Source organism: Strix aluco, chromosome 2 (assembly GCF_031877795.1).
Source record: "Strix aluco isolate bStrAlu1 chromosome 2, bStrAlu1.hap1, whole genome shotgun sequence".
Lineage (NCBI taxonomy): Eukaryota > Metazoa > Chordata > Aves > Strigiformes > Strigidae > Strix > Strix aluco.
The window spans coordinates 73,569,492-73,594,156 of record NC_133932.1 but is presented as its reverse complement, the minus strand read 5'-3'; the positions used below and the strand labels follow the sequence as shown (position 1 = coordinate 73,594,156).

Here is a 24,665-nt window from a genome sequence, read left to right as displayed (position 1 = left end):
AAAATATTAAGTTGAAGTAATTCTAATTTGTTCCTAAGCAAATGGAAATCAATTAAGCCAACAGATGTTTAGTTTGAGTGGGAACAGATAAAGAGTTGTCCTAATGCAATTTTTTTAATATATCATAAAGGAGCACCACCAATTTTAAAATAATAATGTTTGATTGTTTATTAAAAGGTGTGTTTTCCATTTGTTTGCTTTCAAGCAACTGCTTTCAGTGCAAACAACAGCAAAATAAAACTTGCTAAAAGAAATCTTCAAGTTCTGATATTTTGACTACTGGACATACCCTCAGATAACAGATGACATGGATCAATCAGTTGTAACTTGCAGAAACACAAATGCAAGTAGTATCGCCAAATCTGTTTTCCTTGCCAGTGCCATTCTGGTACACGCAAAGACAACTGTCCCTGGCAAGTTTCCCCCATCTGTAAGGTGATTCTGAATGCTGGGATGTAGTCCATTTTAATCTCTTTTGGCCATTAAAAGTGGGAAGTGGCAAGGAGTGTAGACAGGACAGCACAGCACAGAAGTGGAAAAACATTTAGTCGTCTATTACTAGGTTTTTACCGAGCTAGAATACAGACTTGGAAGTGTGCTTTACTCTCTTTTACTTCATAGTTGATTTTAAAACAGAAAATATTATTCTTGGGAAGAAGGAAAATGTGGCGTCTGACATCTATGGCTGTAAATCCTGTTATGAATGTCTCTCTATGCAGTATGACTTTTCGGAAGAGATCGAAATTATATTCAGAGCATGTAGACAGGCAACAGATCTGGGCCATACCACCTCAGGCTGGTGGAGTCCTGCTGTGGTCCCATTTGGTGCAAATCCTGTTACGAAGTATGACATATTAAATATATATGGGACCTTGTAAAGACATCTACAGAAAATGGAGAAATTTATTAAGGTCATATTTTGAAAGCTTTCAAATGTGATCCTTTTACTATATAAGGAATCAAAGCTTTCTCATGTAAAAGGTTTGTAAATCTTGACATCTAAGCTGAGGTAAAGGGAGGAGGGAAGCAGGCATATAGAAATTTCCCCTTTTTGTCAGTCTTCGTGGAAAGAGCAGTATTGTCTTTAGGTAGCTTATTGCAGGAGGCTCTAAGAAAATATGTGAAAACAATGTATCCCTTAGCACTCAGTTTATGTGAAACGGGAGAAATTTTATATTCAGATTACAGATGAAATGAACACCTTTTCAGGTGCTTTGCTTTGGACACAGTTATTTGATTTTGTTAGATGCAGTTCTAATAATGTTAGTTACAGAAGTGATATGTATAAATCTTATAGACAGTTGTGAAAAGTAAAGTTCTTAAGGCAATCCAAATTACATACTTAAGTCCTCCTAATCATCAATGAATATATAGATTTATTGTGTCTTTAAAAGACACTTTTTCTGTCTTGTGAGCAGTAATGTTGGAGCTGCAATAACAGTTTCTGTTTGATTTCACCTTCAGTTTCTTTAATAGCTTTTTGTCTTGTTATTTCCTCCATGAAGGAACTTGGAAGTTTCCCGTAGACTAGGAGTCCATCCACTGACACTATGCTTATTTTCAGTTTGTCAGATGAGATGAAGCTGTTCAGTTCTTCTTCTTCCTCTTCTTCTTCCTCTTCTTCTTCTTCTTCCTCTTCTTCAGACAAATGATCAATCAGATTTCCCCCTTTTAACTTAACCCAGGAATAATATTGCTATGCATGTTTGCAAGCAAGTGTGATAGTGATTCTCTGCACTTCTTATATGTGCCCATACAGCTGTGATATAGTATTATATGACCACAAGTATAATGCTAGATGGTAGACGTGGAAGGTGACATTAACAGACTATTGTAAACTCTGTTGTTAGGACAGCTGCTCAGCCTACTTTCATTTTCACATATCCATGATGATCCAGCTCAGACTAGCAACTGTCCTTGCTATTGTAACCATAGTCCAGGCTTACCTAGGACATACTCATTAACTATAATCCCAGCACAAGGGAGAGAAGTCTTTCAGATGCCAATGGTGTAGCTCTACATACCAGAAATTCTCCGAGGTTGCTTCTCCACTTTACTGGAGGGTTGTCTTTACAGAACTTTGCAGGGCCATCCAGAGGTGCCAGAGCTGAGCGAGTGAGCTGCCCTGAGTGCCAGAAACATTGGACTGCTGTGCCTGTGTTGGTGCTTTTCTGTGGCTATCCACCCACTATACCAAACAAGGAATCTTGCAGTGTTACCTGTTAATCTCATCCATATGTGTTATTTTTTTGTTGGTACTCTGCCTAAATTTACACTATATTAAATTCATGTTATTGTTCCAAATTCCCTTCCTTTTTATACTATATAACCTTTATTTTTCCCTTTCACCCTTCAAATTTCTGTTAACTTGTCTCTTCTTAGTCACTGCTTAGCTAAACTATGCATATTTGATTCTTTTGATCTTTCCTCATAAATCAGTCCCTCAGGCCCCAGAACCATTTGTGGTAGTTTCTTTTGAACTGCTCCAATTTGACTGTCTAGAATTGAATGCAATATTCCAGATAAGTTGCCTTTCTGCAGAAAGGAGGAGGGCCTGCTTCCAATCCTTTTGCTATTTGAAAACTGAGATGGCAGTCCCTTGATGTACACTGAACAGTGACCAAAGGCCTGTATATTAGTTCTGCTACAGAATTTTTTTTAGCTCCACAGTACGGTAAACTAGTTTTCCATATGCTTTTACTTTACAGTAATCTCTGTAAATGATTAGATTGCATGTAGAACCACAGTCCACTTGGCACAGGATTTTCTTTCCTGTGTGCTTGCCAGTCCTTATGGTTAGGTCTATGAACCACTGTTTCCCTTTTGGCTTTTGACTATCTGTGATGCTTGATTCTGAATATCCTCTTTGTCTTGATCCACATATACTTTTTTTTTTTTTTTTTTTAAATTTTTTACTAAAATTGCTGCATGAAGGCTTTCACAAATTTTGATTTACATGTTTTTCTCCTGTGTTTTCTGTAATTCTCAGATGCTGTATGCCTCTTGATTCCTGACATATTTGTAGCCTGAATAGTGATATCTGAGAATGTCTGTGATGAAAGAAATGCCCCAGGTTTTGAAACAATCTGATTTCTTTGTTCAGACATTAATTTATAGTAAAATTTGTTTCTGCTGCTGTTCAGCTTTCTCAGTACCTTTGAGGCTTAGCAGCTATGATTTTTGGCTTCCTCTCACTGAGCACCTATGTGTGAATTCACCCTTCAACGTTGCAGATTTAGAAGTATCAGCAACAGTCTTAGTGTTTTTCATTGCTTATTGTGATCTGAGTGTCCTTGGTCTGAGTAACAAGCCCTTTATATTATACTGTGATGGCAGGAAGAATTTTCCACTACATCTGTTCCCAGATGCAAGTCCCCACCTCCTTTCTGTCCTATATCTGAAAGTGTGGACTAGAGATTAATGTATTATTACATCTCCATTTACTGCACTGTAAGGAAATAACTTATTTTCACAGCTTAGTTGCAACTTCATAAGTTTTGCATTGCAACCAAATTAAGACAACTGCGTCTGTGCAAGGACTAAAAGGAGGTGGATTTTTTTTGAGAACTTCTCATCTCTTGCTTCTTATCTTTTTTATTGTCATTTGACAAGACCTTGCTCTCATTGTGCCTTCTGATTTGGAACTTCTTGAATTTTACTGGCTGTTGGTGTGATTTATAGCAATTTAGATTATTAAAATATGACCAAATATGCTGATGTTATTTTCTCAAAGCCTTTCTGAGTGACAAGACTTATTAAGTGCTTTATATTAATCTATCAAATATACATTGGAACATACTTCTGGAAATCCCAAATAATGGGTGACATAAATTCACAGATCCAAAAGTGAACAAAAGATTATAAGGGTTAGCTCAAAAAGCCAGTTTAATTTTTCTTCTAACTTGTCTATATATAGATATATCTTAAAAAAAATGTGTTAGTGCAGTCAGTTTGAATCAGATGACTGTTGCTTTCTGATTACTTTAAACTCTCTGTTCAGATCTGTGGTGGTTTAGCCCCTGCCGGGGTCTGAGACCACACGGCCGCTGCCCCTCCCCCACAAAGGGAGTGAAATACAAAGCCCCAAGACTGAAATAAGGAAAGGTTTAATACAACAGTGCAATAGCAACACAACAAACAACAACAATAACAATAACAGTAATAGTGATAGCAATGAACAGAGCAAAATAGCTACCAAATACAGCAGTGGGAAGCACGATGTACAAAACCACGAGTGCACCGCGCTCCCACGCCAGGAAAATGTGACCTGCCAGGATGTGATGTCCGCATGGTATCTGAATAACCCGGCTAGAGCTCCCCCCCTCTGCTGGGGAAACTTAACCCTATCCTGGTTAAACCAGGACAAGATCCTGCCATGAGGACTTAACAATATTTCTTAAAAAAACCTTAAAATTAGCTGCTTTAGGAATAATATTGTTAATCTTTGGGAAACATATAAGAATATTTTGCTTTGATTTTCCTAAGGAAACAAAGTCTGTGTGATTATGTTACTTGTGTGTGTGTGTGTGTGAATCTTCTATTTTTTCTTCCCATCATAATTTCCAAACCTGTTACTCAGTTTCCAGAAAATGTTTCAAAAACAGGTTAGTCATGACACAATTTATTCAAACATGTAAGCAGTGTTTGGTACTACATTGTCTAGGAACGTTGTACAACTATTTCATTATGGTTAGAAATGATAATGTTGCTTTTCTACTACATGGATATAAGGGCTAGCCTAACAACCATTGAATCTCTTGTCACAGAAGATACCAAGTAATCTCAGTTATGTTGCAATGAAATTTAAGCTTACTGCAAGTAAGTTCCTTCTTCCTTGGGTGAAATACATTGCCCTGCAGAATTGCCCTTCGCACCACTTCCGTTGCTGCAAGCAAAAGGAAAGATAAGGTGGCTAGACAGCATTTGTAGGAAGACCTTCAAAGGGTCTGTCTACACTTCATAAAAAAGAAGGAAAGGCATTGGACCTCCGATAGTTTACAGAATTGTTATTTAGCTCGCCGGCTGTTTTGAACAGTTCTAGCTAGCCCTCTCTATGTCAAAGGCTATGGACAGTATCTAGAGACCTCTTCCAATAGACAGGGTGGATGAAACTCCCTCAGATTATCTGCTCCATGCCCTGTCCAATCTTCCATCTATTTCAAAAGGCTTTGTAGCCTCAAGTACTGTTCCCTGCCTACACATACTCTCCTACTACTTACTAGAACATATACAAGCACCTTTGGTTTTATGTTGTAAAATTCTTTTCTGCTATGTTGCAGTGCATCCTCCACTTTAGACATTGTGAAATTTAGAAGCCACAAAAAAAGATAATTATGTCTTAGAGCACAACAGCATAGTGTGATAATCACAGGAGAATCAGGACCATGTGCTATGCAATCTAGATATTTCATTTGTTCTGCATGAACCTTCACCATGTGAACATGAGCCAGTACATAATAATTAACTGGCAAGCCAGAGATTACTTCCTGCCCCTTTTTTGTGTACTAAAATAGAGGTATCCAATATAATTTTTCTTTTTCTTTTTAGTAAGGGGAGACTGGATCCCAAGTTTCATGAACTAATTTCTCAAAAGCCTATCTTAAAGTCCAGAAGAGCAGTAGGTAGTGTTTCAGCCTATTGTCTGGACAGTCATTATTTGGAGATACTACAATACAGCCCTGAATCCAGCTTGAGGACAGACTTTCATGTCCTAAAAACTCAATTATCTGGAATATTATATGAGAAGAGATGAATGGGTTAATGTGTTTTACTCATCTCTGAGAGTATGCAGTCTTTTCAGTTGGAAACTCCAGTGCTCCAGAGCAGACAGTGGTGTTTTAGTTTGTTTTACAAAAGGTTTTGATGGCTGCAGAAGGTGCTCGAGGTATGCTGTGGTTTGTGGGAATCCAGACCTTTGTCTCATCCTCCAAGGGAGTATAGAAGCATGACAGCAGTAGAGAGGTTATGGAGACAGCAGCTTTACCAAAAAAAATAGTATGAGCTCGAGCAGATTGTGTCTGTTCATTTTGCTTGCATTCATGTAGTTTCTGGATGTGATCCACAGATGAGGAGTACTGCTCTATGTATACACAGTTTCTGTCAGACCATTCAGACCTGTGAGTTCCCTGTGCTTCAAGACAGTCAAAAGAAAATAATAATAATATTTTTTCTTAAAAAATGGGAAGAACTTCTTACATATGTATTTGAAACCTGTGTTTTATTACACTAAAGGCCAGTTCATGGGCAGGCAGTTTGGATGCATTTATTGAATAGGCTGGCACACATCTAATGACTTTTACCTAGAACATAAAATATCCATATGTTACAGACTGCTACATGACATAAATCACAAATGACAATGCAGAGCCCTCTGTTATATTTGATTCATTATTATTCAGGCTCTCTTTTATCACTACAAAGGCAAGATCCCAAATTGGTAGATTCTTTGATTTAAATATAATAACTTTTTAGAGAATGCTGCCGTAACCTCACTGAATTGCTGATAGATAGATAATAGACTCTATTAGAAAGCCTGTAGAGTTGATTAATAGTGTCTGATAAGTAACTTTTCCTTGGTATCAAGCTGAAAATTGATTGCAGTTCCTGCTTACCAGTCTAGTCACATCGAAAGGCTCTTGAAGAGCAGCACTCAAGAGTAGGGTTTTATAAGAGGATGGTTGCTTGAATGTGCTCAGGATTGCTCTTCAGCAAAGCCAGGGCTGGCTGTCAAGCAGAAAATGAGAAAGCTTTGTATATTATATGTCATTTAAGAGCCCTAACTTTGTAATTACACCCAAAAGAAGCTATGTGGAAGCCAAGAACAGGAGAAGCACATCACCTCCTTTACGGCAATGTAATTTATTCTCAGAAGACTTGGCATTAATTGAATTCTTTACATTCTTTATAAGGTAAATAGTTTACATTTATACTGCTCCCTCATGATTATCTGCTTATGGGGTGGGGAGGGGAACCAAAAAAAAGAAAAAGAATAAGCCCATCACTACAGTGAGCAGAGCACTGCTGACCTCATGAAAACGCTTTAGCTGTTAGAATCAGGCTGAGTGGTTACGAGCACCACGCTTCAGTTACAGCTTAATAAACATAATGGAGAGGCTGTTCCAATGGTAAGTTTCCCTGTGCCGAACAAAGGATTTTCAAATCCAAGTAGTTTGATACTGACCTTAACAGCACAATTTGAGACAGATTTCAACTAATCCAGCCCCTTCTGTGTGTAAGAAGTATTTATTTTTGAAACTGAAAGATCAGTATAGACAATATATAATAATTTTTGATTTCTGAAGAGAACACCTCTAAAAAGTGCATTGATCTGTGGTCCAGACACCATAACTTCAGTTAGGCTGTTGTATCACTGATTTCATGCAGAATTCACTTTAGCTGCATAAATGCTAATAAATTATTATTTCTAATTTAATATAATAAATTTAAATAATATGCATTTTTGGTAGCAGAAAATCATCATGTATAGTAAAGTCATTATTTATAACAGCAAAGTGCATTACTGAAAGGGTCAGTGCTCTAGTTTCTGGTCTGATTTCTGTTATCAAACATGAGGTGTAAATTAATGCAGCTTTTTGAACTGGATGAATTTACACAATCCATGTATCAGAGTCCGAATGTGCCAAAGCACTTGCTGCTTACTGCATACTTTTCTCACATATCTTTGTTAGTACTGTGAATATGTTTAGCTAACTAGCTTTAAGTGTTCTGTACTAGTACGTTATTTATGAAAAATTGACTTTTTTTTTTTGTTATTTCAGAAATGTTAATCTATTTAACAGTTCAGTGAAGTTGTTGGAATTTTCAAATATTTTATCTTTCTGAAATTCAGGACAATTTCAGGTATCTAAATTAGAATATAGGTGTTTAATTGTAGTTATGAAGAGGGGCTGATATCATATCTTTAGCAAGAACAGATTGAGATTGTAGCTGAAGTGTCAGAGGACCCAAGATAAGCACAGTGTATGTTTCAGGGAGTTTTTTTCCTTTTTTCCCCTTAATGAGTTCAAGATGCTTAAAGAATATTGTTTAGGTAACAGTCTCAAGTAGATACACTCTCAGAATATGAGATTGCCATTTTTCCAGGTAATTTAAGCCTTCTACATTTTGGTTTTATGCTGTAAAGACCATAGTCCTTCAAATACCCAGAAGCTTAATCATTCATTGTTTAAAATGTCATCAAAATCAACATGACTGTTTACATAAATAGAGCTAAGCATGTATCTCAGTATTTACAAATTTGTAGCTTTAAGCATTATGCACTGTAATTCTGTGTCACCTTATTTGAGATGCTTGCTGCATTAAGCAATGTCAGCGGTTTGGTTGTGTGCATGCCTTTAGTGAAAAGACAAGTGGTTTAACTTGCCATACTTTGCAAAATACACTATTCCCAGGATCCAGGATTACTTACTTCTCAACAGCAAATATTTGTATCACATGAAAAGTCAAAATACAATACATATGAGCACAGTGGCAAACTTTCTTGTAGTGCCTGTGTGAACATGTATATAGTCATTCAGCTTCACATTCTGGAAATGCCTTCTGACACGTGATCCAGATTAGAAAGGAATATAATCACCCCCAGGCAATGTGAATTACCATCTGAGGTGCATTTTTTAGGATGACTAGACTCTCAATTTAAATGCCAAAGTGTCTGAAGTTAAGTGACATAAAGCCATAAGAAATGGAAATATAAAGGAAAGCTGTATTGATATGTTTTCTCAAAAGGTATGACAAAAATGTTCCTACATACCGTAAATTTACTTGGGTTCAAATCACCTGCAAGACATAGAAGAAAATGCCTGTAGCAATCACATTCTTCCTCTCTGATTATGTCCCATCACCCTTCCCAAGCTCTTCATGTTCTTCAGGAGGTGATGCTTGTAGTGCCACAAAATAATCCTTCTCTCACCTTCACAGTGAGAACTGGTGACAATCCAAAGCAAGTTCCTCTTTACTTAGAAATCTTTTGTTCCTACAGGCAGGATCAAGCTTGTAATTTGTGCTGTAATACAATTGGCACTCTGTCCAATTGTGAGTAAACTACTACATTTTTTTGAACAGGTTGCTTTGTAGCAATGATTCTTCTCTTTATAGTGGTGCAGGGTGGACCCAGTCAGTGAAGCAGCTCTACACTAGCAAACAGCCTTGAAACATTTTTTTTCCTGTTTGTTACAGTGGCAGTGACTTCCTTTGTCCTGTGCTATTTAATAACCAATGTGATATAATAAAAGTATCTCTGGTTTTGATATTTTACTGTTTCATAAAGGCTTTTATATTGTGTGCTTATACAGAAGATACAGACCTTAAAAGCAGATACATACCAACAATCATGTTTATTCTAGTTGTTTTAGTCCAGGGCATCTCATTAAATAAGTAATACCCTGGCAAGCTTTTTCAGTGTTTTGATGGAGACACTGCTAATGAGGTATCCAGTGCAATATACCGTGACAGTCACAGTGACCTTATCAAATCACTGTACATAACTGTAATTTGTCATACACTGAGGCAAGAGCCACATGAAACAATCTTCAGATATGATATCTTATGTGATGAGATATAAACTCTTATGCTAATTGATTCAGAAGGCAATCTTTCTCCCTACCCACAAACCTTTCCTCATGTTACCACATTGCCTCCTGACTAGTGTACTCAAAACCAGCTCTGATTGAGATAATGTTTTCCATATATCTTCTGGTATTTGAATGGGTCCCTTACAAGGTTCTTGTACCAGTTCAGTGGGATGCATTGTGCCATTTTTCTCATATACAGCAAAGAAAAGGATGGACAGACCTGCTGCACATGTTACCCTTTAGGAGGGTCTAATAACTTCTCTTCTGAGCCTGGCTGTAGCTGAGTTGTCAGTCTTTAAACAGTAACAATGTACATCGCCTAATAAAGTTGTGGATTTTAGCAGCTATTTTTTCCTGGAGGTTTTCTTTACAGCTGAAGCTGTTGCTACTGTTGTCAGTGCTCAGTTAGGACAGAGTGGTTGGCATACTTTGAATAGTAGAGCTTAATCCTGAGGATTGGGCTGACAGAAATTTTGGGCAGTTTGACAAGGGAAGTGCATATTATCATGCCTGAGACAGACTAACCCTATGTGTTGGTGCAGGCTGGGAGCTGACTGACTTGAGCTGCAGCCCTGCTGAAGAGGAGGCAGGGGTTACAGCGGACACAAAGTTGAATGGGAGTCAGCCCTGCACGCTGGTTTTAAATAAGGCAACCCACATAGTGGACTATATTAGGAGGAGTGTGGCCAGCAGACTGGGAGAAGTCATTGGTTGCTTCTACTTGGAGGTAGTGAAGCTGCACCTGCAAGTATGTGTGTAGTCTTGGTCCCCCCAGTGTAAGATGGACATCGAGGAAGTGAAGGGAGGGCAGCAGAAGGCTACCAGGGTAATTACAGAAATGACAAAGCTGAACTCTTCTTACTAGTGACAGTAGTAACAAGGGATAATGGCCACCAAAAAAACCAAGGCATTTTTGATAGAAGGCAGTGCAGCACTGGAACAGGTTATCCAGAGAATTTGGAGAACCTGTTGACAGAGGTTGCCTGATCTGATGTTGCTGTTTAATCCCCTGCTCAAAGTGGCACTCAGCGATCCCCAGAATTTCCTCCAGAAGCATGTCTATAACCCTCCTGGCTTTGAGTCCAGCTCTCTTGTGTGATAGTCAGGAAGCTCTGCCTTTTGCGCCATTGGCTGTTCCCCATGCTCAACAGCCCACCACAGTCAGAGCAGAGACTTGCCTGGTTCTAAAACTGGGACCAAGCATTGCATGCCTTAAAGATGAGCATCTGAAAGATTAATTCAGAGACGTTATCTTGTCTGCATCTATACTCTGCTGTGTAATCCAGGCTTAACCTAATGAGGCTGCTGACCTGCAGCTATTACATCCACAGTCAGATACTGATCTCATCTGGGATGTATCAGGTTCCAGATGTGCTGAGAGAAAAAATTCCATCTGCAACTCATTACTTCTCAGCTGAGACCAGTGCCCAAGTGGATTCAGAGTCCTCTTCTCAATCTGCCTGAATTGTTTGACTCTAACCACACACTGGAAACCATGATGTGAGGTCAGTTCTGGCAGTCAAGCACTGTTCTTGGAGCAAACAGACAGGCACTCATGCAGGCTGAGTGTCATCCCAGTGGAGAGGCAGAGGACACTAAGCCAGACACATCCTTCCTGAGACTGGAATCTGGCTGTATGAGTTCATCTTTGCTGTGCTTTATTTGATCAAGACATTAAGCTAATTTGTTTGATTTCTGACCCTGGAGGATCAGAGCACTGTGACACAAAGGTGTCCTACAGCTTGCACCAGGCTCAGTTGTCACATGGCAGCAAACGCTATGAGTTCCTCCTAAGAGCAGAGGCTGCACATGAGCTAAACTGAGGAAAAGCAAAGATACTGTTAAAGTCTGTTGTCAGCAAACAGTGCTGATTTATAGCTAAGACTAGAACAACAGCAACGATTCTCACCCTCAGTTGAGTTTTTCAGATATAGACAGCAACTTCAGTTGTAGTCTGTTGGAGCCCAAGCGCTCCTTCTTCCCTTCATAAAAGAGAAGTAAATAACAGAGCAGAGGTAAGACTCTTGTGCAGCTGGACTCTTAGCTGCATTGTCAAACATGGTTTAACACAGCAAGCTGGTTTTCCCTCTGAGGCTGTGACTCTGGCTGGCAGGCACTATACACAGATTTAGAAGTATTAGGGTATAAGCTTAGAGTCTCACAAGCCAAAAATACTGTGTAAGCTTAAGGCATGGGTACTTAAATATTTTATATAAAGCAGAACAATTCTAATAGGGAAGATTTGAAGTTTTCTCATTCCCCAGTCATCTCATGACAGAAAGGAGATGCAGTCACAAACTACCTCGGGCTGAGGATGGTCTGAGTGCAGATCTCCTATTTGATTGAATGCTTTGAACACTGGGAGTGAAACAGGGAATAAAGCTATATCTTCTGCAGCTTTATGGAGCTACCCTTTCATTTCCTTGTCTTTTCCAACGTGCTCAGAAATGAAACATATCATTTAAGGTCAAAAGGAAAATTTTGTTTTATACAGAAGGAGTTGTTGGCTTTTGACATGCAAGAAGAAAGGGTTTGTGTTTTGGCTTAATGCCAGCCAATATTTGTTTCCAGATTTTTAGTTTGGCAAGTCATTTTCTTCTAACTAGAAGGGCATGCTAAGAAAGGAACAGAAATTACAGAGAGGGAAAAGGTAGCCTATGTTAAAAGAAGTTGGCTGAACTTGACTTGTAGAATTGTATTCTGCATCTGCTTCTGTCATGGAGTTTCTCAGCCAGACACTCTGGGCATTTTTTGCATAAATGTATGCTCCAAAGTTTTTGAAAGCCCGGTTTGAGACCTTGGGTTCTAATTCATAGTGAGTACATATAATAGAATATATAATAGAATACAATATTTAATTTATAATATAAAATAGTATAACATAACAAATATATAATGTAATAGATATAATTTATGGAGTGATTGGCATGCAGACCTAAAACTATCTCTTTGATAGTATTTTATGTTATTATGATACGTAATAATTTATAGAATGCTACACCTTTAAAGCAAAACAAAAAACTTGAAGAAAATAATTAGAATTCTTGAATTGGACACTCAAAATTAGTGATTTAAAAAGAAAATTATTGTCTTTCAGTTCTTCAGTAGAGAAGGTAGATAGGAATGCCCCTTTATTCCTCTTTTTTTAAATGAAAATATATAAATATTTGTGAAACATGTATATGCTGTGATGATGTGAGCTTTACAAAAGCCTGTCAGGAAATTATTAATTATGCTTTCAGAGCAGGGTTTGAATGGTAATCAGTAGCAGACATATGTCAAGCAACAAGGAGAAAACAAAGTGGTCATTTAGTCAGCCCTACTCAGCTAGTGCCCTGAATGAGATAGGGGTCCTTTGATGATGAAATTACAGATATAGCAAAATGGATAGACAAAACAGGCCTAATCAAGTAATGCTTAATTTTGGTATTTCTTAACTGTCCAAGGTAACTTGAGTCTACATCTCCTTCAAGAGCTCCTCCATCGAACTAAGGAGAGAAAACCTTTCTGATCTAGGCTGTTGACAGTCCTTAGAAATTACAAATTTGGGCACCTAGCTCTTATATGAAGAAAATTTAAGTATGTATATAAAGTAGAACATGAGAATCAGAAGTGATTGGGTGGTGTCCACCACTACATCAAAAGGTTTTAGGGTAAGTTAGTGGGTATATCATTGATGGATGTGGATTCACGTCTGCGGACTCAGGCAATAAAATTATCTGACAGTCCACTAGTCTCCTTTTGTAACGGAACTGTTCCCTGAAAAGCAACTAGCAGCAAATAGTCTCTTATGGTCTTCACTCTGAGTGGAAAAGAGAACAAACTGGTAAAGAATGTCACTGTTATTTCAGATTAAATGGTAAAAACAAAAGAGGAATCTGTCTTAAAGGTAACATTATGAATGTTAGGACTAACTGAATCAACACATTTGTGATCAGTTTCCACACAAAGATTTCAGTATCTGACAGTTTCATTAGAAGATTCCATTTGGATGGCTCTATACAGTGCCAAAAAAAGAGTCATAGACATAGTTAGGAATCTGAAATGACTTTAATGTTTTTAATGGATAGTTGCCTGAGCACCCACTGCATGCTAATGAACTCATTATAATTATGTTATGATGATTTTTCTTCTCACTGAATAACAGGAACTTGCTAACCTAAAGCAAGATGAAAATGAATAAAATGGAAGCGTGGGCATCAGACTGCATAATAGTCTTTTGTTTGTAAGCAAATGCAAGCCACTTGAATTATATTGAATTAGTTAGATATTTTATCTATCTCACATTTGAACTTTTAGACCTGTATTCACATTTGTTTACATGAACTGAGTTAGCATTTAAAAAATGCGTCAGTGATTTAATGGAATTAATTATGTGTTGTTTCCAAAAAGCAAATGATAATGATATATACTCTATAGTGAGCACTGGTCAAGTAGGAGGAGCTCACATGACAGACTTACCCATGGTTAGAAAGGACAAGAAGAAAACCAGTGGAGGTTTCATGGCTTATTTGAAAACATGCTGTTGCATGATCTAAATGTCTTTGTCTTTAATTTCTTACAGGCTGTTTCCAGCTATGTAATGTTTTTCGGTCCCATGAGATGGAAATTGAGCAGTGCTTGCTGGAGTCCCTCCCTCTGGGCCAGCGGCAGCGGCTGGTGAAGCGGATGCGCTGTGAGCAAATAAAGGCATATTATGAACGAGAAAAAGCTTTCCAGAAACAGGAGGGCTATGTGAAAAAACTGAAACATGGAAAGAATCATCAAGTTCGTTTTAATCTTGCTGATATGATACAGGATGCAATCATACGTCATGATGATAAAGAAGGTACTTAGTAACATTGAACTACATTTTTCTTTTTGTACATCTAAAAGTTTCAGAGGAAAAGCTTCTCTGTTCTGCTTACCTATCTTTAGGAAAAATACAATCTTACATGATAGTAATCGTAAAGTGATGGTCATAATAGAATATACAGGCATGTATTGCATACAACATATTATAGCTTGTTACTGAAATGAATAAGGTGTGGAGAATAAACCTTCAGAAACCTAATGTGTTTATTCTGAGGTTAGTATATATATATGTAAACTAATGTATTTCAAACCTGTAATATGATCATCATTACCTGTGGTCTCTTATATACCTACATGAGCCATAGAATTTAACACGTTACTTTGAAAATTAGTTTTTCCAGTTTAGCCAAAATCTGGAATAATGAATGCTGCTGTTAGTGACACTGGCCTGGCTAGAGCAAAGAGATAGTGTTAACCCATAGTCACACCAGATAGTGAGTCATCTTTCTGGTTGTGAAATTATGTTTATATCCTTTTGAAAAACATAATCACATTTTAGGGGTTCTCTTTTTAGTTTCCTGGCATTGTTTGAATCTCTGGTGCAGCCGATAGTAATCTGAGGAATTGGGTAATGTCCTTCTCAAAAGGGAACCAAACCTTGCAGTAAGGATGTCTCAAGTTTTAGAAGTCCCCAGGAATCCCCATACCATTGTATGGGAGGGATATAAGAAAATAATGGATGCAATGCTTTTAGCAACCCCTTTGCAAACAGATTTCATGGCAACTTTTTGTAATCACATTAGCACAAAACTACCTGAATAAGGAAGGCTCTGAAATAGAGTCACATCATGCAAACAAATTAACACGTTTCTCCTAATTTTTATCAGTTTGATTTGGTATGGGTTTTTTACTCACTTCTTCATTTTAATGGGCATTTGCTCTAACTATCATTGTTTATCACTGAGGTATAGTCCTACACATTTAGATCTATATAGGAAATGAATCAGAGCTCTTCTCTTCAAGGGAGTGCCCAGGGCTTCATTTATGACTAAGTTAAAAATAAAGTTCAAAACTTTTCATTCCACTCTCTTAGTGTGTAAAAGTACAGAGATTATAAGTGAAGATCTTCTTCCTCCATGTTCCCATGGCTCCCAACTTTCTCTAAAACCCAAGCAGAATACTACATATGACTTTTAGCATTCTGTAAAAGTCAGATACTTGAGGCTATTTTTGACATTTATGCTGAAGAAATGTAGCTTGCTTATTGGAGTGGTGATGGGGCATCAACAGTCCTTTGTGTTGCCCATATGTGGCCTTGAGCTGCACCTGAATCAGAACATAAAGTTCAGTAACTGCTGAGGCTGAATAGCATGAACATAAAGGGAAGATACGTCAGGCAGAGGAAAGTAAGGTGTGGGAAAAACAGGGATGGTGTTCTGAACTTGAAACGGATAAAATAGGTCCCCAGAAGCAAGGAGCTCAAAGAGCCTGCAGATTATCCCAGTAGGACTAACAACATTATCCTGAATTTGGTGCCTGTGGTCCTTTCCCAGGACTATGAAAAAGTGTGATTGTTGTCTTTAAGCAGTTTGAGGACCTGCAAGTGCCTGTCTGTTGTGATTTTAGCAAAATGTTCCCAAAGACTGTTTGATTTGAGGTGAATAATGCTATACTAAGAACTGTTATCGTGTGAGCCAGTGAAAACAAAAATTTTTTAAAAAATAAATTGAAACTCATAGACATAAAAGTTACTCTCCTACTATTGTTGCTGAGTGGAACATGCAACCATGACTCTTTAGTGAATATACATTAGGATTTTGGTTCAAATTAGACATAGGCTTTTGTAGTAAATATCATATCCATTTACTATGTTTGGTCTTGATTTATGGAGCATGCAAACTAGATTCCGTTCAGACAAAACTGAACTGGAAGATGGTTGAACAAGCTTAATATGAGTGAACACATGCTGCAGCAGCAAAACAAGCCACCAGAATGCTGGGTTGCATCAACATGGGCACATGTCAGGCCACACCTGGAATACTGTGTTCAGCTTTGGTCCCTGCTATACAAAAAAGGTGTGGACGGGCTGGAGAGGGTCTAGAGGAGGGCCATAGAAATGATCAAAGGACTGGGAAGCCTGCCATATGAGGAAAGGCTGAGAGAACTGGGTTTGTTCAGCCTTGAGAAGAGAAGGCTTAGGGGAAACCTTATCACCATGTTCCTGTATTTAAAGGGTGGCTACAGAGAAGATGGAGACTCCCTTTTTACAAGGAGTCATGTGGAAAAGATGAGGGGTAATGGGTACAAGTTACTCCTGGGGAGATTCTGGTTGGACACAGGAGGATAATTTTTCTCAATGAGAATAATCAGCCACTGGAATAATCTCCCCCAGGAAGTGGTGGATTCCCCAGCATTGGACACTTTGGAGATTCAGCTGGACAGGGGCCTGGGCCATCTTGTCTAAACCATGCTTTTTCCAGGAAAGGGTGAACCAGATGATCTTTTAAGTCTCTTCCAACCTGTTATTCTATGATTCTGTGTGGCCTGGAAGCACACCTAGTGCCTCCAAACAATAGTGGGCTTTCAATCTGTAAGGGCAGGCTAGACATGGACTGAAGTAATCCTACTGAAACAGGTATAGCTGGGGAAGTTGGCCTTTTGGCACTGTCTGTTTCTCTTTTCTATTTATTCATATTTCAGTCATTCATTCAACATTCATCATTCATATTCCACATCACTATTTACTAATGTATATATATAGCCAGTAAACTAATTGTGATGAACCCTGATAATTGCATGGAGTATCCTCCATCTCACTGCAGTTTCACATCAACTTTATCTGTACAGCTGAAATAAATACAGCTGTGGTGTGAAAAAGAAAATTTGAACCCTCCCTTTCACCAGGTCCTAAGGTAGAAATGACTGTAATATAAAGCTGCAGGTCGGAATGAACACACATTTCCTGGCTTTTCAAATGTCACACCATCTCTTTAGCTCCCTGCTTTTTGAAAGATCCTGTGGAATGGAGAAAGAGGTTGCAATACTGGGTTAAGCAAACAAAGGTGGGAGACAGGTTTTAACAGCCTGTCAGCCTTCCTTTCTTTCCATAAATCCATATCTGGGCTCCAGGATCTGGCTTTTACTGCACATGCTCAGTAATCAACAGCATGCCCAAATACACTCAGTTTGAATATAGAGAACCAAATTCAGCAATAAGTATTTAAAAAATACTTCTCTTTGGAAAAGTTGGGCATTGAACAAACATTTTTTAAAAAGTAGCTCAATGCAAATAAGCAGCAGAGAAGTACCTTAAAGTGACTTAGAAATAATAATTTAATGACTTAGAATAAACCCACATCTGGTATGTAAAGATAAGTTGTTATCCTGTAAAAAAAATGGGATTCATACTGATCTGCATATTGTATATTTTGGAATAAATGCTGAAAGTAATCAAGATGACAACTCAGCAAATTTAAAAAATTCAGTTTTGTTTACTCAACATTAATAATCATCAGCGGGATATTTTAATGCAGTTTGAATGTCTTTACTTTTTCAGAGATAATTTAATTTTCAAACTAGACATTTTGTTTCTAATGAGGTATTTAATAACAAGTGTAAAGGTGTGGTACAACATATTCAGTACTCAAATAGCTCTAGTCGACTCAATTCTATCAGCAGACACCTTTCCTTGTGGGTAATTAATTTTGTGAGCTTGAAGTGCAATGGCTTTGAAGAGATGAATTCCACTCAAGGTATAATGTAACTCATCTGACTGTGAATAAGCCCGATCCTGCCATTCAGGATATGTGGGCAGTCTGGTGTCCAAGAAGACTGTGCAACCTGTATACTTTAAATGAAATAACTGGATACACATAGACCGAGTCAATTTTGTGATGAGACTGTAAATGTTTTAGTACTGGTTTTTGTGATCCTTGAGTTCAAATTGCTTATAAGTCCTCAGGCTTCATAGCTTTCTAGGTGTGGGATTTTTGTAAAATGAAACTGAAATTCTCAAGGCTAAAATTCTGGGATTCATACATTTTTCTTCCAGCTTTACCCTTGGAAGAGGATATTCAACAACAGAATTACAAAAGAGTAGACTCATCCACAGAGAATTGCATCTGGGCCTATTTTCTTCAATTTTTAGATGTATTTAAGAATTGTTTTCAAATCTTGGGCTCTTAAACACTTTACCCACAACTATGTACTTCTTCCCTTCTTTAAATTGAAGTGCTTCCAAAGTCTGCTTGACTGTCTTGTGGTCCTCTGAGACTTAAGTAGAATCTTGTTTGTTGGTGAATCCTGGAATAGTTTTGCTTGGTTTGGGGTCTGGTTATAAAAAATCTATGTCACTTACACATACTGATTTTGTAGAAAATGTGGATACCTTGTGTGGAGCTCATGGAAGAGCAAAAAAACCAGGAGGAATTATAGAGTGTTTAAAAAGGAGGAGATGAAGACCTGTGAGAGTGATAAAGCAATGCTCCCATCTGAACAGGTTTGAGTACAGCTGATAATAATTCAGCAGAAACCAATACCTATTCTATAGGAGTAAAAGATGGCTAGAGAGGGATGTTTTGCAGTTCTATGAAGGAAATGCAAAAAGTGAAGTATAGAAAGTGGAAAGAGGACACAACAGTAGAATAGGATGAAAACAGCTTCCCAAGTGAAGTCCAGGGGCTTATTTCTTATGGAATATCATAAACTATATAGACTGGACAGCACATTTTGAAATGGTGAGTAGTCTGGTTTGGTAGGTGAGATAAATTGGATACCATGAATATATATAAAGATTAATTTATAATGGGGCTAGTGCAGAGACATTTCACACCTGAGTCCGATCAGAATTTCACTCTTAAGAATGCATTGTGTTTGTTATTCATGAAGAATGCAATATATCTTCTACAAAATTGCTATAGCAGCTGCTACTGGGCACAAAATGCATCTCTGATACTGCATGCTAATAGATGTGATCATTAGTTTGCATTAAAATTAATTTTAGAATGGGCTTTTAGAAATTTTTACCATTGATCTGCTTTATCTAAAGTTTAGAAATGAAATATATACTCATTATATTTCTCACAAAGTTAAAAGCTAGGAAAGTGTTGTATCTTTGTTCTGTTTGGAGGCATTTAAAGTTATTAATTATATTTTAAAAATTATTGTTCCTAACTGATATTTAGTGTTTTATCTGACCCAGGGAGATTGAAGGGAAATCCTCCTTCTCTTTCTCCTTGCAGCTTCCTGCAATTTCTCTTTTTTTAAAGTAATATGCTTTTTAGTGCTGTTGGTGTTCCACATTCACCTACACTACTGACAGTGAGTATTTTGAAGGATTCTGCAACTGTCATTCTTGGTGATGACATGTATAGAAGCAGAAACTGGTGAATAAGTGAGTGCACTGTGTTTTATGATGCTGGTTTTGTACATGTCTACTGCTGGCAGGGGAATACCTGTAGTTCATTTGCCTTTAAATCCTATATAGCTTTGTTCTGTGAGATATTAAATCTCTATTAATAATGGACATATAATTTTACTGCAAACTGGGAGATGTAGCCAAGCAGACTTCTGCATCCCGTTCCTTCCCACTGTGAAATAGGCATGCTTGCACTTAGCATTAGCGTGGACTCAGATTTTCTTCTCTGATACACATACTCTAGTATTTGCTGAGCCTGCACATCAGTTTAGACTCACAATTTGGCACAATACAAGCAATTTGGAAATAAACTGAGCAATCAGGAAATAAACTGAGTGAATCTGGGCCTGAGTTTCTGCTTCAAATACAAGGTAGTCATGCCAAACAGATCTTGGTATTTTGGCCTCTCGAGAATAGGGGATATGCATCCTTCCTGAAGCAATGGTGGAATTATTGCTGCTGACAATAGGAAACAGTGGCTGCTTTGAAAGAGGTGATTTTTGAACATGAACTGACAGATAACAGAACATTTTGAGCATGACTTGCCATGATGAAAACAGTAGCTAAAAGTGAATGTGACAGTCCTGTACCCGAAATCTAACAGAGGCTTTAGTTTCAGTCATTTTTCAGTATATTCTGTAACCCAGCCTTTCAGACATCCTGCAGCATTACCCAAACCACAGGACTATCAGAAATTCTGTATATGTATTATCTTTTTTTATGAAAAATCTAAGTTGTAGTGTAGTCATGATGTATACCACAAGGTCTGCCGTGCTGGCAGGGTGGGAAGTCCAGAGAGTCAGCAACTCAGTCTTGAGAAAAAAGAGGTACTCCTGTGAAAATCAGCATTTCAAAAGGGAAATGCAGATTTCCTAAACCTAGTTAAAGCCTATTTCATCCCTTTGATGGGCAATATGATGATCCTGTGGCAACATTGTGATTCTAATTAGCCACAATACCAAAGTGAGTGACTGTTAGCACTAATGCTGCATCTGTAATATTGATTCTTGGTTCTTTCCGTGGAGGTTGAGCCTGACTGTGTTTTACTCAGCCCTCGTTAACACTGCCTGAGCTTCTTCAGTGACTAGGCACAGCCTTACTCTCCCTTCTCTCACCAGGGGATGCATGGAAAAGGAGGTTTAAAAAGCAGAAGATACCAATATCATACTTTTGCTGTAGTGTCCACTGCTGGGGGAGGTGTTCCAGGACTGGGTCCTAGCCCCAGCAGATTGGCTGCAGAGTAGTGTTTAATGCAGAGAAAAAAACAGGGATCCCGTCTCACTTACCCTTTGTGATGCCAGTACCTCTAGCCATTTGAAAGATTTAATCCTATTGTGGGATTTGGTAGTATCATGATATTTGAGAGGATTGGAATAATCAATGTAATGGAAAGTTTTACTAGTATTAGTTATTTTTCGTGAGCACTGTATAATGTACAATATTATAGATTTCAGTTACATAGATTAAAAGGGTGTGTAAGGAAGCATAAAGGGACTACAGGTTGGGCTGGTGGTGGAGTGTAATTTGCATCCTAACAACTTTGGGTTATAAAAAGGGCCCAGCAGAATGGAAAGCAAAATCTGTTCAAAAGAAGAATTTGTCTTTAATGTGGGGTGGCAGATAAGCTGGCCATTAGTTTTCAGTAGTTAGGAAAATGCGTCATAGATGTTATAGAGACCATTCCTATTCACAGAAAAAATATAATCTGAAACAGGAAACTGAGGCTGAAACTGAGTTGAAATAAACCACATTTTTTACTATTTCCTTGCATTCTTTCCAAATCTACTAACTGAGTTCTTATCTTTGCATCTTATTACAGTAGGCTTGCTTATGCTTTACTGATATGATTTTACAGTACAAGCAGCCTGGTTGGTTACAGACAAGTTGTTCTGGAAAACAGTGGGTTGCACTGCCTGTGTCTGGCAAACATATCAGGGCAAACTTACTGATCCTCAGACATCAGGTTTAAGAGTTACCAGCAGTCTTTTTAAAAAGTTGGAAGAGCCAGGACCGCAGTAGTGACAGGTTCATGAACATAAGACCCCATTAGGTGAAGCCTGTTGTCAGGCAGCAGGAAACTGGAGGAAGAGGCTGAGGAACGAAGACTGCTGGGAGTGTGTAATGTAGACTATTCATCGCAAACATTTTTATAATTAAGAAGAGTGGGAATGTATTCAGTTAGCCTGTCTACCCTTGGGATTCTGACTTTGAACCTACCTTTTTAGATGTTCAATGACACCTCTTCTCAAACTGATTGCAGGCAGATTTTCTGATTTTACCTGTTGGATGTGCTGGGATGAGTGGTTAGAACGAGAGGCTCTGAGCATGGCAATGCCTTGTTTTTAAAATTCACCAAATTTGTGTGTCAGTAGTTCAGCGACATCTTTGCTACTAGACAAGACTGAAAGGTAAAAGAATATGTTTGCTAAAGACAGAGAACTGCAGTAATAGAACAGATTTACAGAAAGACAAAGTAATAAAACACATTATTATGCTTAATATTTAGGAAAGAGGTGAAAAATAGCAGTAGCATTAAATCTGCCAAGTTGGGTCTTTATTCTGAAGACAGAGTTTACTTAAATTAGGAAAAAAACCCATCTTAAATTAAAAAAAGGTGCCTTGAAAACAGAAGGACCTCTGTGTGAAAGTTCAGATCGATCTTCTATGCCATCCCAAATTACAATAACCCACTCTTGTTTACTTCCACCTTTAAAAATCATCCTGCCTTGTTTCTTATGATTAATGTTTAATATCAGCTTCTTTCATTCCCTTCTCCTCCCAAAGGTACTTTAATTAGCATTTATTTTGTATACTGTTTGTCTCAGCTACAGCCTTCTGAAGAGGCAGGGGTAAAATTTTGTAAGTGATATTATGAGAAATATTAAATGCATGGGGTATTTTACTATGTATATAACCTTGTTATACATGTATCACACCAAGAGCATAAAGGCCAGAAATATAAACGGGGTTGGTGAATCAGGATTAGGTTGTGTAATCTGAGTAGTTTTTCCCAACTTTCTATGTGCTCTTGATTTTACACTCTCTTTTGGGAAACCTCACTTTCACCAGTCATTCCAACCCTGAGTAGGATAAAATGATAAACAGTTGTAGTGTATTTAGTATGCACATGTAAACCTTCATGACAAAAGGAAGCCCCCAAAATAAAAAAATTAAATCTTGCGTTACTTTAACATGCTCAGTCCTTTCTAAAATTTTAAACACAAATAGATTTCTCAGGTTTTATAATGCTTTGTTTCAGGATTGTGTTAGTATTATTTAATATATTTTAATTTTAGATCACTATTTACTCTCACTCTAAACTTCATCTAAACGTCTTTTTTTCTTCCTATGGGGAAAATATATGAAATTCACTATATATGTAATAACAGGGAGGTTTGCCCATACAGACCTATTTTGGATTTTACAGTTAGTTTCCTTTGAATTATGGGAGAAATCTGTGCATTAGATGATAATCTAAAAGTGACTATTGGCAAATGTTGATTTACTAGGAGCTATTGTAGAAGAAATCACAGTACATATGTATGATAATTTATACAATTTAATATTTATTGTCCAATCCTTAAGAGACATGAACACTAGACACTGAACAGTAAAGTCAAGAGACTATTCAGAGCATATGAAATTAATGAAGTACATAAAATTTTCCCCAATTGGGGCTCTTGAAAAGAAGGAAGAATGTATACTGTAAATTATCCACAAGACAGACAAATACATGCATTCTGTATTGGGAACTCATATGTCTGTAACTCTGGAAGACACTAACACAGCTGACTGTCAGACATGGTGCTAGTGATTTAATCTGTATCTAGAAAAATGAAGCATCAACCATCTCAATCCACCCACTAATGAAGAAGCTGTTTTGAAGGCCCAGAAGGGAGAGGCACATTTCAAACCAGAGCAAGTCTTCAATCCTATAGGTTCAGCATGGTTGTTAACCCTGTTTAGCTCCATGTACGCTGAATTCAGCAATACAAGGCATCTTTTTGTTACGATGCAGGGAAACATAATGCCTTTAGTTACTGGGTAACAGATGTTAAGTAATTAAAACAGCCCATTTCAAAAGCAATCATAAAATCACAGGGAGATGAAATCTGAATACATTTGAATTCCTACAGGATTCCATATGTGCTTTGTGTTTTTTTGTCCCTGCGTTTACATTTTTAGTAATTTGGTAAAGCTGAGATGAGAACTGAATGGTAAACTACTTTTTGTCAATAAAAATATGTGATTCCTAATATACAACACGTAATTAATTGGAAAAAGTAAAACTCACAGAAAAAAAATATCAATAAAGTGAAGGATAGGCTTGATGGTGTAAATTTTATCTAGCCCTTTTGTTCTCCCTGTAGACTGCCTAACTGCAGGAGTGCCTCTGCTCCCTGGCTACTTTTCTCAGCCCTGAAATCATCCTGGGTTGTTTCAGCTGCTGTTTTTGTTTCTGCACATGTCTTGATTTGAACAGCTATCCTCTGCCTGTACCAAGTAGGGAACTAAAGACAAAACATCCCTCTATTTTGGGTCGCCCCCTAGTAGGGGGATTCACACCAAATGTAGTTCATCTGTCTTACCATCAAATAAAGTTATAGGTTCCTCCTTTTCTCCACACAGCTGAGGTTGGAGCTGTTGTCCACCCACTTTTGCTAGCCTACAGGTTGTGCCTGTGGGTTGCTTTGAGAGCTGTTTGGGGTCTGTGCATTTCTCTCTCCCACTGCCTCTTTTCTCCTCTGCTCTCCCAAGCCCCACACCTCAAGTCTCTAGAGCAGTGTCTAGCCTGGCATGGCTTTCTTATGGAGAAGGGACCCAAGAGGCAAATTGAATCTAGGTGATATTGCTTATAGTATAAT

At 37.9% G+C, this 24,665-nt stretch overlaps 1 protein-coding gene across 3 annotated transcripts in view; it reads left to right on the top strand.

Annotated features, from left to right (window-relative positions):
• Positions 1–24,665, top strand: part of MYO16 (myosin XVI) — a 402,721-nt gene that overhangs the window by 88,216 nt on the left and 289,840 nt on the right. For all 3 annotated transcript variants that reach the window (XM_074815323.1, XM_074815322.1, XM_074815321.1), the window contains exon 2: positions 14,155–14,418. In XM_074815323.1, coding sequence (XP_074671424.1) covers positions 14,193–14,418 — 226 coding nt within the window. In that variant the 5' untranslated portion in view covers positions 14,155–14,192. The remainder of the gene's footprint in view (positions 1–14,154; positions 14,419–24,665) is intronic.